General features: G+C 35.2%; 1 protein-coding gene across 7 annotated transcripts; it reads left to right on the top strand.

Annotated features, from left to right (window-relative positions):
* The first annotated feature begins 2250 nt into the window (after positions 1 to 2250).
* On the top strand, positions 2251 to 11417 carry LOC104594480 (protein FATTY ACID EXPORT 3, chloroplastic-like). 7 transcript variants are annotated; one of them, XR_002022538.2, is made up of 8 exons: positions 2257 to 2829; positions 5315 to 5705; positions 5900 to 6067; positions 8678 to 8724; positions 8978 to 9015; positions 9925 to 10029; positions 10461 to 10631; positions 10704 to 11417. XR_002022538.2 is itself a non-coding variant. In XM_019197228.2 (7 exons), the coding sequence occupies exons 1-6, from the start codon at positions 2557 to 2559 to the stop codon at positions 10013 to 10015; spliced, it is 1005 nt and encodes a 334-aa protein (XP_019052773.1). In that variant the 5' UTR covers positions 2251 to 2556; the 3' UTR covers positions 10016 to 10029; positions 10704 to 11417. The 7 variants fall into 7 exon arrangements, 3 of the variants coding, with proteins under 3 accessions (XP_019052773.1, XP_010253068.1, XP_010253069.1); XR_002022537.2 differs by having other exon boundaries at positions 10377 to 10631; XR_016083048.1 differs by lacking the exon at positions 10461 to 10631 and having other exon boundaries at positions 2258 to 2829; positions 11068 to 11176; positions 11336 to 11417.
* The last annotated feature ends 2046 nt before the right edge of the window (positions 11418 to 13463 follow it).

Here is a 13463-nt window from a genome sequence, read left to right as displayed (position 1 = left end):
ATTGTTGTTCCAAAGAGAAGTTTGTTTTTCCTCAATCAAAACCACTATTTTAGCAAATTGTTTTATTTATTTATTTTTTTGCAATCAAAACCACTGTTTTTTTCTAAAACAACATTTAAAAATCACCATCGTTGGTGACCAAATAGGCCGGTTTAATGGACTCCAGCGTCATTCCAGCGAGCAATGTGTTCTTATACCGTCAAACCACCCTAAATTTGAGAAACAACTGTAAAGAAATCTGGGTCAGGAAGGTGATTAAATCGATCCCGGTTCTGGGTATTCCGATCCATACGCATTTCCAAATTCACTACTTTCCCAATTTATAGTTTTATTAAATATTAATTCTTCACTTATTTCATTAAATCAAAGAACTTTTTTTTTTATTTGTCAAAATCAATCAACTTCAACTTCTCATCCGATCACTGTTTTACTATTTCGTAAATTGGTTTATTTCCTTATTGAATCTGAATTCATATGCACAAATTATGCAATCAAAGATAAAAACTTATGAAAAGAACACATTTGATTAGTTAAAGGTGAAAAGCCAGGATCAGTGAAAGCTGAGTGATATTATTGTGTTTCTGAATATTTATTTATTTTGTTAGTTGGAATTTTTCAAAAATTATTATGTTTCTGAATATTCATTTATTAATTTACAATGAAAGTTTTGAGAGTTAAGTAGGGACCCATCTGATGCATGGGTATAAAAGTCCCTACTTATTGTAAAGTTTCAATAAATTACAAAGAAAATTTCCAATAATTTCAATAAATTGATTGAATAGGTTTATGTAATATTTTTTGGAAATAATTTCCTGGTAATTATTATGAGCAAAAAATAATTTTCAATAATTTCCCCAAAATACACAAATGTAATAAATTGTTGATAACTAATTATAGAAATTATTTAAAATTGTTGTTAAAACTTAAAATATTGATTAGCTTTTATTCAATGAACTAATAATTAGTAATTACTGAAAATTAATTATTTGGTTGGAAAAATATTTAATAATTTTCAATAAAATGGCATAATAAATGTTGCTACTTTGAGAATTGTCAATTTGTTGTTTAGAAAAATATTCAATAATTTTTAATATATTAACAAAATAAATTTTCTCTCTCTCTTTTTTTTTTAAATTGTCAATTTAAATTTTTATTTAATAAACTAATAATTTAACAGAAATTTGGATTTTCCCGCGCATCGTACGGGTTCATTTACAAAAGCGAAAAGCCCATGTTATGAACCGGGTTTATTTACAAAAGCCCAATCACAGATTGAAAAGTAACAATATCTGGCATTTACACCCCGAACCAACCCGTGGGCCTAAAGTTGATCCTGATCCCGCGGCCCAAGCCCGCCGGAGTATTTCGGTCCATGAACAGGTCTAGTTTACACCCATGTTGTATGTAACATCAAATGAAAACCCAAATTTGCAATTCCCTGCAATCCTTTATGCCTGGCCAAACGCAGCCACAGATGCCAGATGCTCGTTCTCCTGCTAGAGAGAGATGATGGTGCCCACGCATTGCTGCAGGTTTCTTTCTCCGTAGCCGAATTCAGATGTTGGTTGAGGTGTGGAGTAGCGTATAAGTTCGCTTCGTGTTTTTGATGTCAAGTGTTTGGTATTTGTGTAATGGTTTCGATCTTATACGGTTGTTGGATCATTTTCTTAGGCTTTGATTTCAGATTTTGAACAGCTTGTGATTGATGTCATGTAACCACAGAACGACTTTGGCGCTTTAAATTTTGAATATTTATGTTCGCCACTTAACACTTTTAATATTCGCCTTCGCCATGTGCATTCCCTCTGCAGTAGCCAGCCACTAGCCAGTAGACAATCACGCAGCTTCGATGGGTATTGATTATATATTTTTATAATGCCTTTTTAAACCTGTCTTCCATTGCTTTAATTGTTTTTTTTTTTTTTTTTCCTTTGTTGAACAAAAATCGAATGTCTTAATTTTCTTTTATTTAATTACTTTTCTGGTGTTGCTCCTCGTTTTGTTGAGTTACTTGTGAGGGAGGACATTCCGCAGCTTTAGCCTTAATTTTGTAAAGGTTTTCCTTCCTTTACAGCCTTATAGGTCGAAAATTGCTTCAGGAACGTCGGAGAATGCCGGGGTTGTAATTATTTGGTCAAGGGGCTGTCCCAAGTTTTGTGAAACTTCTGCTGGTATCACTTGGATCATCGTCGAAGCCGGCGGGACCTCTGACGTTCTCCTCAACCTCGAGTAGTAACACTAAATCACTAATACAGTTTTCGGTTTTCAATATATATCATATTTTTTTGAAAAATTGGAGATGAATAAAGGGTAAAATAGTGGTTCAGTAATCTAATAGATGTACTGTTAAGTCATTTCGCTAAACAAAGGGAACGTCTCAGCATTTGTCAATTCCAGAGGGGAGGTTTAAGCATTTAACCTTTTTTTTTTCTGTCTTTGGGTAAAAAGAAAAGTTGAGTGCAGTTTACTTGCCTGCCTGCCTGAACTAAGCAAAGAAATAAAGAAGCATTTTCATATCGACTCCGCCCCTCGTGATTTTCGTCTGAGCAAAGCGCCATGGCGGTATCTCTGAAGTGCTTCGTTTCGTACACAAACCCTAACTCTACTACTGTCTCTACGAGGAGTGGTTCCATGGCCTTTTCTACTCCTCTTTCTTCTGCCTCGTCGTTTTGTTCCGAACCTTCACCTTTTCGTCCTTACAATTACAGGGTCGCGGTTGCCGGTCGCTGCATCTCTCTCAAAGGGTTTGGATCTCGTTTTGCTTTGCCCCATCGCCCAAGGTCCAACAATGGATCGGTTACCTCATTTGCTGCTTCGCATGAAGACTCGGTAAGAACACCTTGCACTTTTCTGTAATTCCGTTCTCTGTATTTATATACGTTTAATCTTCTTAACATATTGCATTCTGACTAATATTGTGTTGTTAATGTATTGTAAGTGCAACTTAAACGTTTTCATTCCGAACCGGACAGTGGCATGGTTGCTAATTAGTAACCGGGTTTACTAATTAAACTAGTTGAGCGCTGGGGACGGGTGGAGACTCCGAATAGGCGAATATCATTGATCTTATTGCGTAACTTAGGAAATGGAATTTTCATGACGTTTCGTGGTGATAAGAAGGAATAGATCGTAGATGGATAGATACTTCAACTCGATCTTAAAATCAATTCAGCTGATCTTTTTTCCAACCAGATGGACCAATCTTCTCTCTCTCTCTCTCTCTCACACACACACACACACACACACATTAGGTGGAGCAATCGTCAACCATTTAGTTATGCAGCAACGAAGTAATTCATAAATATTATTTGTTGTTTTGATCAGTCATACATTTCCCCCCACTTTTAGCAAGCCTATGCATGAGTGGCTCATAATCAAGCGGTTGAACATTGTGTTTCCAATCCAAGTACATGGTACCAGTTATCTCAAGAATTTATGCAGTACGCGAGCCACATTTTGACTTTACTTCTGGGGGGATCCACCATTAAAACCTCTATATGCCTCCAATTGGCACCATAACTTTGCATTATCATGGTGTTATGTAGAGGGTCTTTAGAGGCAAGGTTTAAAATTTCACAATGTATTGATCTGTATTGGTCGACACATATTATTCCAGTCAGGTCCCGATGCGTGGAACACATTGAAATTATGTGTTTCATTCCTTTCGTTTGTATTGGGACAATATGGACCTGTATTGGGTCATTTTGGCCAATATAGATATGATTTTTAACATTCTAATCCTTCTACATTCTCTCTCATCAATAACTCCTATTATTACCCCTTCCCTCTTTCAATAACTCCTATATTAAGAGAAACTTTTCAAATTCAAATTTGTCTCAATTTTAATTACCTCCTACATTTGAAGCAATATTCAAATTCGAAGTTGTTATAATGACACACCATTAAACTTTTATTCAATTACTATAGCCTACCATTTTTGTATAAAAACTACAAGTAGGATATAAGAATATTTGAACCTTTGGCCATTAGTTTGTAATGACCCAATGATTTAAAAGGCATGCCTAGGCGCACAGGTGAGGCACATTTTGGGGTATGTGCCTCGCCCAGGTCCTAGGCTCACCCCTTTCAAAAGCCCTAACATAGACTTGTTCGAGTTTGCCTCGAGGGGCGTGGTACAAAGGCGACCCATAGAATCAAGAATGCAGTATGTTTTGCATCACATTAACTACTTGAAACAATGCAATTAAGGAAAAAAAAAGAGATTGTGGGTTTTAGATGCTTGAAAATGCTTTATATATTTGCTTTTATTTTTAAATTTTCATTTGAATACACTTTACATGTTATGTTTATGTATTTAATTTTAGATAATTGGTTTTTTAAAACATTTATTTTAAAATTTATGTTTATATTTTTTATTAACATTATGTTTAATATTTTTTGAATTTTCTGACTTGATTTTTTATTTTTTAGCTTTTTTTTTGTCGTTTTGCGCCTTTCTTAAAAAGGCACGCGCCTCGCCTTGCGCCTTGCGCTTTTAAAACACTGTAATGACCATAGGTCCACCACTACGCCATACTCTAATTGCTTGTCATAATCATATGCAGTTTGATTCTTAAGTAAACTTTCTCCTCTTAGTGGTTAGTGGATGCTTGTCAATAAATGGCTAAGTGATAAAATTGTTTATTAAAATTTATATTACTAATAAATATTAACACATATTATATTGTATTTTTTTTTTAAATTTAAGGTATATACATACATTTTAGTTCTTCTATCATTTTTTGATGGTTACCAATTGTGTCCTGATCCCGATATATGACACTTTGTAAAAACCATTAAAGGTTTTTTATGCGTACGTAACTTATTAAAGTCATATAAAGTTTATATTTCTTGTTATTAATATATTTTTTATAATATGTTTGAGTTTCCTAGTGTATCCATGTGTATGTAAAGTGTACCCTATACGTCTCTTAAAACTGCCTTTCTGATGCACCTTGTGTTTTTGATACTCTGAACCTTATTTAGAGTTAATGCCCAAGGACCAATAGATATCTGTGTTGTGTCCTTTATTGGGATACTTGAATCTTATTGCAACGAATTTCAGGGTTGACAGCCAAATATCAATTTCTAATAAATGAATTGGGAAAGTGAAACATGTTTCTCGTACTTTGTGCTGGAGGACTGCTTTCCTTGGAGAAACTATGATGCTTCTTCTTTGGTTGAGGCATGATAATGGCTCAGATCTGATTAATCTTCTCTTTCTCTGCATCTTCAATTTCAGTTTTTTACCCCTTTAATTGAAGGGTTTTTTTTTTTTTTGTTATTGTAAATTTAATGTCTGTTTGTATAACAGAAGAATTCAGAAATTGAAGTTGAAGGGAAGAGTGAGTTTGACATTAGAGCCAAGGAATCCCAAGAAGCACTGAAACAGACATTAGAATCTTTCAAAGAACAAGCCGTAAAGATGCAGATCATGTCTGAAGAAGCATACAAGTTATACTCTGAGAAGGCAAGGGTGGTTTTGAAGGATACCTCAGCACAGCTAAGCATCCAGGTGGAGAAAGCAAGACATGATCTGAGTATAATAGCAAGAGAAATCAGTGAAGAAGGTAAAGAATATCTTTCTACAGTGGCAGACAATTCTCCTGAGCCAGTGAAGGACATTGTGGAAACCTTTGCTTCCTCAACTAATGATTTGAAGGAAGTTTCTAAGGTTCAAGACTTTTACCTTGGGATTCCTTATGGTATGTACTATCCCTTTTGGTACGGATGCCCTTGATGTAGATGTGCAATGTGTTTTAGTCTGTTCCTACTTCTGCAACTTAATGGTCTTTCCCTTCTCCTTGTTGATATTATTTTGATCCATACAGATGGACTATAGGTATAAGTCCTTTTAATTTGAGTTATGTATTTGTCATGGAATTCTTGTTTTGCGCAGGTGTCTTTCTTTCTGGTGGTGGTTTTCTTTCCTTCATGATAACTGGAAGCATTTCTGCCATTAGGTTTGGGGTTATTCTTGGGGGTATTCTTCTAGCATTAAGTATATCAAGTCTGAGATCATGGAAAAGGGGGGAATCGTTTGCTCTGGCTTTGAAAGGGCAAGCAGGTTAGTGAATTCTATATGTTTTCTTTGTTCTTTTCTTTTTCTTTTCTCTTGTTGATTAATGAATTCCTTGAGTGACAATGGATCCTGTATTTTCTGGTTTATTGTGAGAATGTATTTGGCGGGTCACTATACTTTTTGTGCTTGTTGTCGTATAAGAGATAATGTGACTTTTATGCATGGATTAAAGTAGTGAACACAGGCATGTCACTGTAAAGTTGATGGATAGAATAAAGATAGAGAAGCATTTCACTTAGGTAAAGTGGGTGGAGGAAATATCCATTCATATTTTATGTATCTGTGTGTCTCTTGTACTAAACAAAAATAGCAAAAAGACTAACATGTACATCTAAGAATTTGTGATTATTACTACAAACTCACATGATCTTTTGGTGCTTGATTTCGTTGAGTCATAATATTTTATACTTAAAATATGAGGAATGATAGTAAGCAGCACCTTGTTCAACTCTTCAACTCTTTGAATTCTCCTTCCTACAGAAATGGTGGAACCCTGAGAAGACACCCTACAAGACAAATTTGGATACCCCTTTAACAGGTGCCACTTTGTCTGTAGGGTAAAGAATTCAGTGAGTTTCGCTCTGACTTTGGTTACTAGCATTCTTCACCAAAACATATGTATGTCAATAGAAATTAATAGGGGGATGAGTTCTTTAGTCTGTAGCTTTAAAAGTTAGTCTTAGGGGCCATTTGATTACTGCTGAAATAGGTGCTGAAAGTAGAATGCAGAAAGGATTCCAAATGGATTAAATCCTTGGGTTTTGTTGGTATATGCTAAACTTTGGTTCATCTCTTGGCAGAAGCTAGAGACACTTTGGACTCAATGCAGGTTAAGTTGAACTGGATTCCCAGGGAATTGAACACTGTAGCAGACGGGTTAGCTAAATCTGATGCTCATAGAGAATGTTTATTTAGTGATAGTGCTCTACCTTTGTAATCCTTTCTCTGTTTCGCTCTGGCATACATCTTCTCATGTACCTCCTTATTTTTTAATATAATCTTAGTCACTTTTTACAAAAAAAACTTGTAAAAAAACTTTTTAGGAGTAAAATAATTACCCAATGCCTATCTTCATCATTCAGCAAATAAGTAGTCTCCAGCTGCTGAAATGCAAAACAACATATTTTTACAAAAAATAAGGAGGTACATGAGCACCAAAAAGGATATATTAGTTGTTAGTAGTTTAAGGATATTATCAAAATTTAAAAATATTTGTAGACATTTTTTAAATGACAAAAAAGCATGCAAACAGTGTACAGATTCCTATGCTGCATGCAGCCAATAAGCTACTCTACTTGTGATGCAACCAATCAAAACATATTGGTTCCTCACAGGTCGACCACAACATAGCTGCTTGAATACATCTTGACATAATGTTTCCTCTTTTCCTTCTAGGGGAGAATACAGATTCCTATGTCAATATACAACCAAAGAGATGAGACACTCTACTGGTGATGCAACTAATTAAAACATTAACATCCTGTTAATTGTTAGAGAAGGAAAAGAAAATCTAGATTTTCATTCCTAACAGATTGATCACAATGTAGCTGCTCAAACACATTTTCTTCTTTTCCTTCCAAGGGCGAATAAGTTAGTTGTTAGTAGTTTAAGGATATATTCTTGTGGCTGCAATTGAGCACCAAAAAGGGAGGAAATGCCTCCAACTCCCTGAAACATAAGCGTGCCACCAAAAACTGACTGATCTCGTTCATCCTTGAGAACTTGACAGTCCCCATCCACCACCAGATCTGTCCACTCTTTTCTTTTTACCAATTCAATCCTTGAATAAGGGCTAATATTTCAGCCTAATAAAATGTTATGTCCAAATACCAAACAAACCAAGAAGGATATCTAATAAGGGATGTAGCCTCCAAAAGTTCAAGTCATGAAGAGTCCTCCTTAGTCATAAACCATAGATAGGCTCAGAAGAAAAAAAAATGTATAATGAGATTTTGGTTTATTTCTAAATATGGAGATGGACCGATGGAGTTAATCTCAAAGGAACTTCTCACAAAGAGGAGTCCTCTCCACCTCCTCACCAAAAGGAAAAGAAAAAAAGCTTCCCAGACGACTGTTTTTTTTTTTCTCTGGATCATTTCAGACCTTATCTCTTCTTGCCTCTACTGTTCTATTAAGAGCATGTCTAAATTGTCTTGTGTGTTTTCTAGCTACAAAAAATGGGCATCCTAACAAGAGGAGTAATAAACCAGCACTCTTGCAATCACACTTTGATATAACCTGACCGGTAGATGAAGTGTTTATCTGCAAGTAATATACTAATACAGTTATTATTTATTTTTTCAGAGTTAGTATTTTCAATAGGAAGTAGTATATTCCTTCAGAGTTCAGACCATGGGCAATTTGTTGTGTAGGAATATTCTTGTCATGGTTTTAGCTTCTCCTATGGGCTTAGTGTTGTGAAACAAAGAATGTTGGTTGAGTTTTGGTTTAAATATCACCTCGGTAAAAAAGCATTGCTTTCTGACTATCTAGATGTATTATTAATTATTTTTAATTATGCATTCTATTTTGCACTTCATGTTTTCAATTGTTATCTTAGAAAGCATATTTCTAAGTAGAGTTTCGGGGATGCAGCTGTTGCAGGTATAATATTTTTAAGGGACTTGCGCTTGCTTTCACAGGTAAAGGCTCTATTTTTTTAATGGATGCATATATTAATAATAAGAGGGAGAGGATCCCACAGAAAAATGCTTTACAAAAGGATATACATCTGCCACAGTGCCACTTCCAGAAGGCTAGCCCTATTCTATGCATCAAGGCCTTGCTGGCTCAAAGGCACTATCTATTATAATGTTGTCATGGAACTGGTATAGCTATTAACCTCTCTTTTCCATTGGCTGTTTCTGATGTTTCTTTTTTTCTTTTTCCTTGCAGAGGCCATCATTTTCAAGTTCCTTTATGACACTCATCAGGTTTGTTAATTTTTTTCATAGTTTCTGGTATTGTCTTCTAATGCTTTCATCATGGATATGGCACTGAACAGAATGGAATAGTGAAACGGGATTCTTGTAGCCGATCCCATATAGTTGAGACAGGGCTTAGATGATGATGACACCAATATCTTAAATTCAGAACGTATCTTATTTTTGCTGACTAGTTATTACCTAGGCATCAACTAGTCATCTACTAGAGATTCAAAAACGTCTACTCATCGCCTCATCACATTGATAACACTGGTTCATGGGATAAGTTTCAGCCTGGTGCACCCCGAGTCCGAATAAAGGTCCACTCTGTTGTAGGATTCAGAGTTGCATGGTTAAGAAAGTGTATGGTTAAGATAGGTCATCCGGAAAACAAATAGGCCAAGTAACTGGTTAAGATGTGATTGGTTGGATCAGAAGTCTTACAGTCAAACTTATTGATTTTTGAGCCAAAATTGTGGAGATAGGCCAGGTGATGGATTCCAATATGGCTATCCTTCTAGTTGTAGAATTAGCATTTAGAAAAAAAAAATACTATGAAAAAATTAGCATTTGGAAAAGACTTGTTGAAATTATTGAGCCCTTTAAATCTGGTTTTGTAAGCTAAATAGCAGTCACCCCAATGCCTGTGCTTCATTTAATGAAGATGTTATTTGATCATCCATCAAGATGCTTCAAGTTTATCTACATAATGAGGCAAAGTCTTTTAACATTATGCAATGAGGAGACTAGTTCATTTATTGACTGTGATTTCTTCTCAATGTTTTTTAGGTTTCTTTCTTGCTTGCAATCGACATTTTCTGAGTTCAAAAACACATATTTGGACATGTTATATTTCTAGCCTTGATTTTTATTTTATGGTCATAACTCCACCTATCCAACAAGTATTATTTTCTGCAGTGGCACAATGGTGGCTTTCTATTTGTATAGGATTACATTAAATGGTGATCAGAAGAAAGGACCAATCTCGGGCTATGGTTCAGAAAATTAGTGCTGTTACACAAGGTCAGTATTTGATAGTAGTCTGTTTCCCTTAGGTTATGTTTGGTTTGAAAGAAAAAGTAGGGAAAGGAAGGGAAACTTAGGGAAACCCATACAAGGCTTGTAAAGGTTTCCCTACATTTCCCTTCCTTTCCCTACTTTTTCCTTCAAACCAAACACAGCCTTAAGGAAGTATCAATCTAGACATATCATATGTAAGTATTAATGATTCTGACCTGTATCAAATCTATAAAGTGACAATTTTCACCAGAAAAAAAAATGATGAAAACTGATTAATTCATGCCTTGAAGTGGAAATTTGTCACAGTATCATTGTCTTTAACAGATCAGAATTATTTTCATGTTTCTCAGTTTGCCATGTGGCTTACGTTTCATATGATGATGGTTATAAGATGGGAGAAGCTGATTTTCATTGCCTCTGCTTCGTTCATTCAGCAATGCTAAGCATATGGGTTGGGCAGATGTGTTTTTGAAGTTTGAACAGTGTGTTGAACACCATGGACCTGCTCGTGGGACCAATTGTATTGTCATTTTTTTTCTTTCAAACAATGGGCCCCATGTTATGCACTGGATTGATGCTGCTCAAGTCACTCTGTTCAAAGACAGGTTTGATCAACCCATATTCTTAGCATTTATATCATTCATTTTGGTCACTTATTAGAATCTGTTTTTTGCCAGTATCCAGATTCTCATCCATAAGCTGGATTTATTGGTTGAGTTCAAGTGGATCCACAAAAAATGAATCATATTAAGCTTCTATCTGATGACATTCAACTTTTGAACCAATGGATCTACTTTTTATTGGATGTTAAAGAGTTCTAATCTGACTGCACTAGTAGGGGCGCAAGTCGGTTACATGATTTGAGGAATTTACATTGCATCAGGCGTGGGCATTTGGGCTGGGCCCATTCAAATTTTAATAAGTTTCAACCTGAGCCCGCCCAAGTCGCATCCCCAGCTTACTTGATTCTAGTTCTTTATAGATCTTTATGAGAGCATCTACTAGTATTTGCATGTTTTTTCTCCTTTTCCTATGCTCCAGGTTGAGGAAGGTTTAATTGAACCAAAAGGAAAATGCCTGTTGGGGGAAAGGGCAGATGAATAAGAAGGAAGCATAGAATGATATGAAGATGCCCACTTCTTTTGGGAAGGTAGATACTGTCCATCCCCACCTCCCACCCCTTCCATAATTCTGTCGATATGTTCATATATCTCAGCTTTTGATGTTAAAGACTTTGGAAAATTACTCTTTTTATTATTTTCTTTTTGGGTGTTTTTGTTAATTAATGTGGAAATTTTTGTTTTTTGAGAAACAAAATCATGCACATTGGCGAATGCAAACTTAGAACAAGGCTTTTTAACTACTATAAGGAGAATTAGCACTCCCTTATATATTTATCAGCTATCCAAGGTAAGAGACGGTTTGCTTGTCATTCTTCTCATGCTTCCAGGGAGATATTTGCGTTGTTAGGTTGTGTCCGAGGTTTCTTACTTGTAATGACTTTGTGTACATTGAACTTATAGTATCAGCCAGGGGATAGGTGGTTGTTCAAAAGGTCCACCTTCCATGGAGAGGAATTTTAAAGTTGAAAACATCCGGGTTTGATACTTGGATCTCAACTGCGCATATAGCAAAACTGTCGCTGCAAATGAGCATTATTGACGGAATAGGTATTCTTGTGAAGTTGTGATTCGTGCTGGAGGCTGCACAGATAGATCATAGATCATCATCTCCTCTGTGCGGAAAGACTTGCCATTGTTTGGTTCAAACTCCATCCCCGTTCGTTCCACCCAATCTAAAAGACATCTCTCCTTTGTGTTTCTATCCTTTGCTTTTCTCTGTTTATTCGGGATGATTGGTGTAATTAATTAGTTTATTCTTAAACGTAAAAAATCTCAGCTCCCAGGTTAATTTATTTACTTTTGTACTACGGACTTCCTCCCTGAGATCATTTCTACTTCTCAAACCTAATGTGATTGAATCGATGGCGACTCCGTCAGACCATCATCAACCACACTTAATTGGGATTTGGGACTCTGGATCTGCTGCTAGTGCAACCAGAGTCTAGGAATTTTTTGTCAGTCAGTGCAACCAAAATTAAAGTAATAAAAACTTGGAAAAAGCAAAAACATCAATTTATAAAATTTATTATTAATCATTCCCTTCTACATTTCTTTAAGCATTTTTCTTGTTTTCTTCCCTCCCTCTCCCTTCTCCCTCTCTTGTTTGTTGCATTCATCACAGATTACGGATTGTTTTTATACCAAAGCCAATGTTTTGTTTTATACTTTTAATCAAATTAATTATTTTATTTTCTATTAATTTGTTTTAAAGATTATAAAAAGGTAAATGGAGTTTGGTAGCGTTACTTTTAAGTTTTAATGGCTCAAATCTTTATATATTTCAAATTGATCATAATTTTTAGAGTAAATTGCTGAAACTTCCCCTGAAGCTTTTGACCATTGCTGAAATCTCCTTTGAAGTTTGGTAATTGTAATCACCTCCCTTGAACTTTTTGACATAGTTGCAACTTGCAAGTAGATTCCAATAGGCCCATTGTCTTTGAATACTTTAACAAGAGGCATGAAAATGCCCAAAATGCCCATTCAGTTACTATTGAGATAGGCTTTTACAAAAGGAAAAAGAAAAACAATACAAACTATGAACATAAAAAAGAAAGAGATTTTAAAGTTGCAATTTTACCTGAGAGATTGATAAGAAGGGTAAATTTGTAAAATAAATCAATTTTGGAAAAAAAAAAAGATTGGAAGGGCTTGGGATAGCAATTGAGATGAATAGAAAATTTAGAAAATAAACATTTTGGCAAAAGTAACTGGATGGGTATTTTGGATATTTTCGTGTCTCTTGTTAAAGGATTCTAATAGAGGGATCTACTTGCAAATGTGTCAGAAAGTTCAATAGAGGTAGTTGAAATTACTTAACTTTAGGGGAGGTTTCACCAATGATCAAAAAGATCTTAGAAGTCAGACCATAGTCGGTTCAATTGTTCATTCTTAAGGTGATGTAGCTCTACAGGCTAGTGGGACCCAATCAAATCAAAATAAACACGTCTATGACCTAGCAATTGGGTTGGGTGGGTCATGTTCGGGTTGGGTTGGAAAATTCTAGACCCTAACCCTAAATGTTCATATTAGTGTTGATTGATGGGTCAATTTGGTTCATCCTTAAAAATAATTGAAAGTTAAAAAATAAAGAATAAATACATGAAAAATACCAAAATTAAAGGAATTATTCTTAAAATTTCAAACTTGAACATTCAATGATTCAAATAATAAACGATAAAGAGTAAAGACTAAATAATAAAGATTAAAGAGTGGAAACTTCTAACAATACATAAAGAGTAACTCCCAATTAGACCTAACAATTGGATCAATGGGATTCGGTTGGGCTGTGTCGGGTCATTCTCAAATTCAAGT

Source organism: Nelumbo nucifera, chromosome 2 (genome assembly GCF_055504915.1).
Source record: "Nelumbo nucifera cultivar China Antique chromosome 2, China Antique-T2T, whole genome shotgun sequence".
Taxonomy (NCBI): domain Eukaryota; kingdom Viridiplantae; phylum Streptophyta; class Magnoliopsida; order Proteales; family Nelumbonaceae; genus Nelumbo; species Nelumbo nucifera.
The sequence above is the reverse complement of the archived record's forward strand: the minus strand, read 5'-3'. Positions and strand labels throughout refer to the sequence as shown.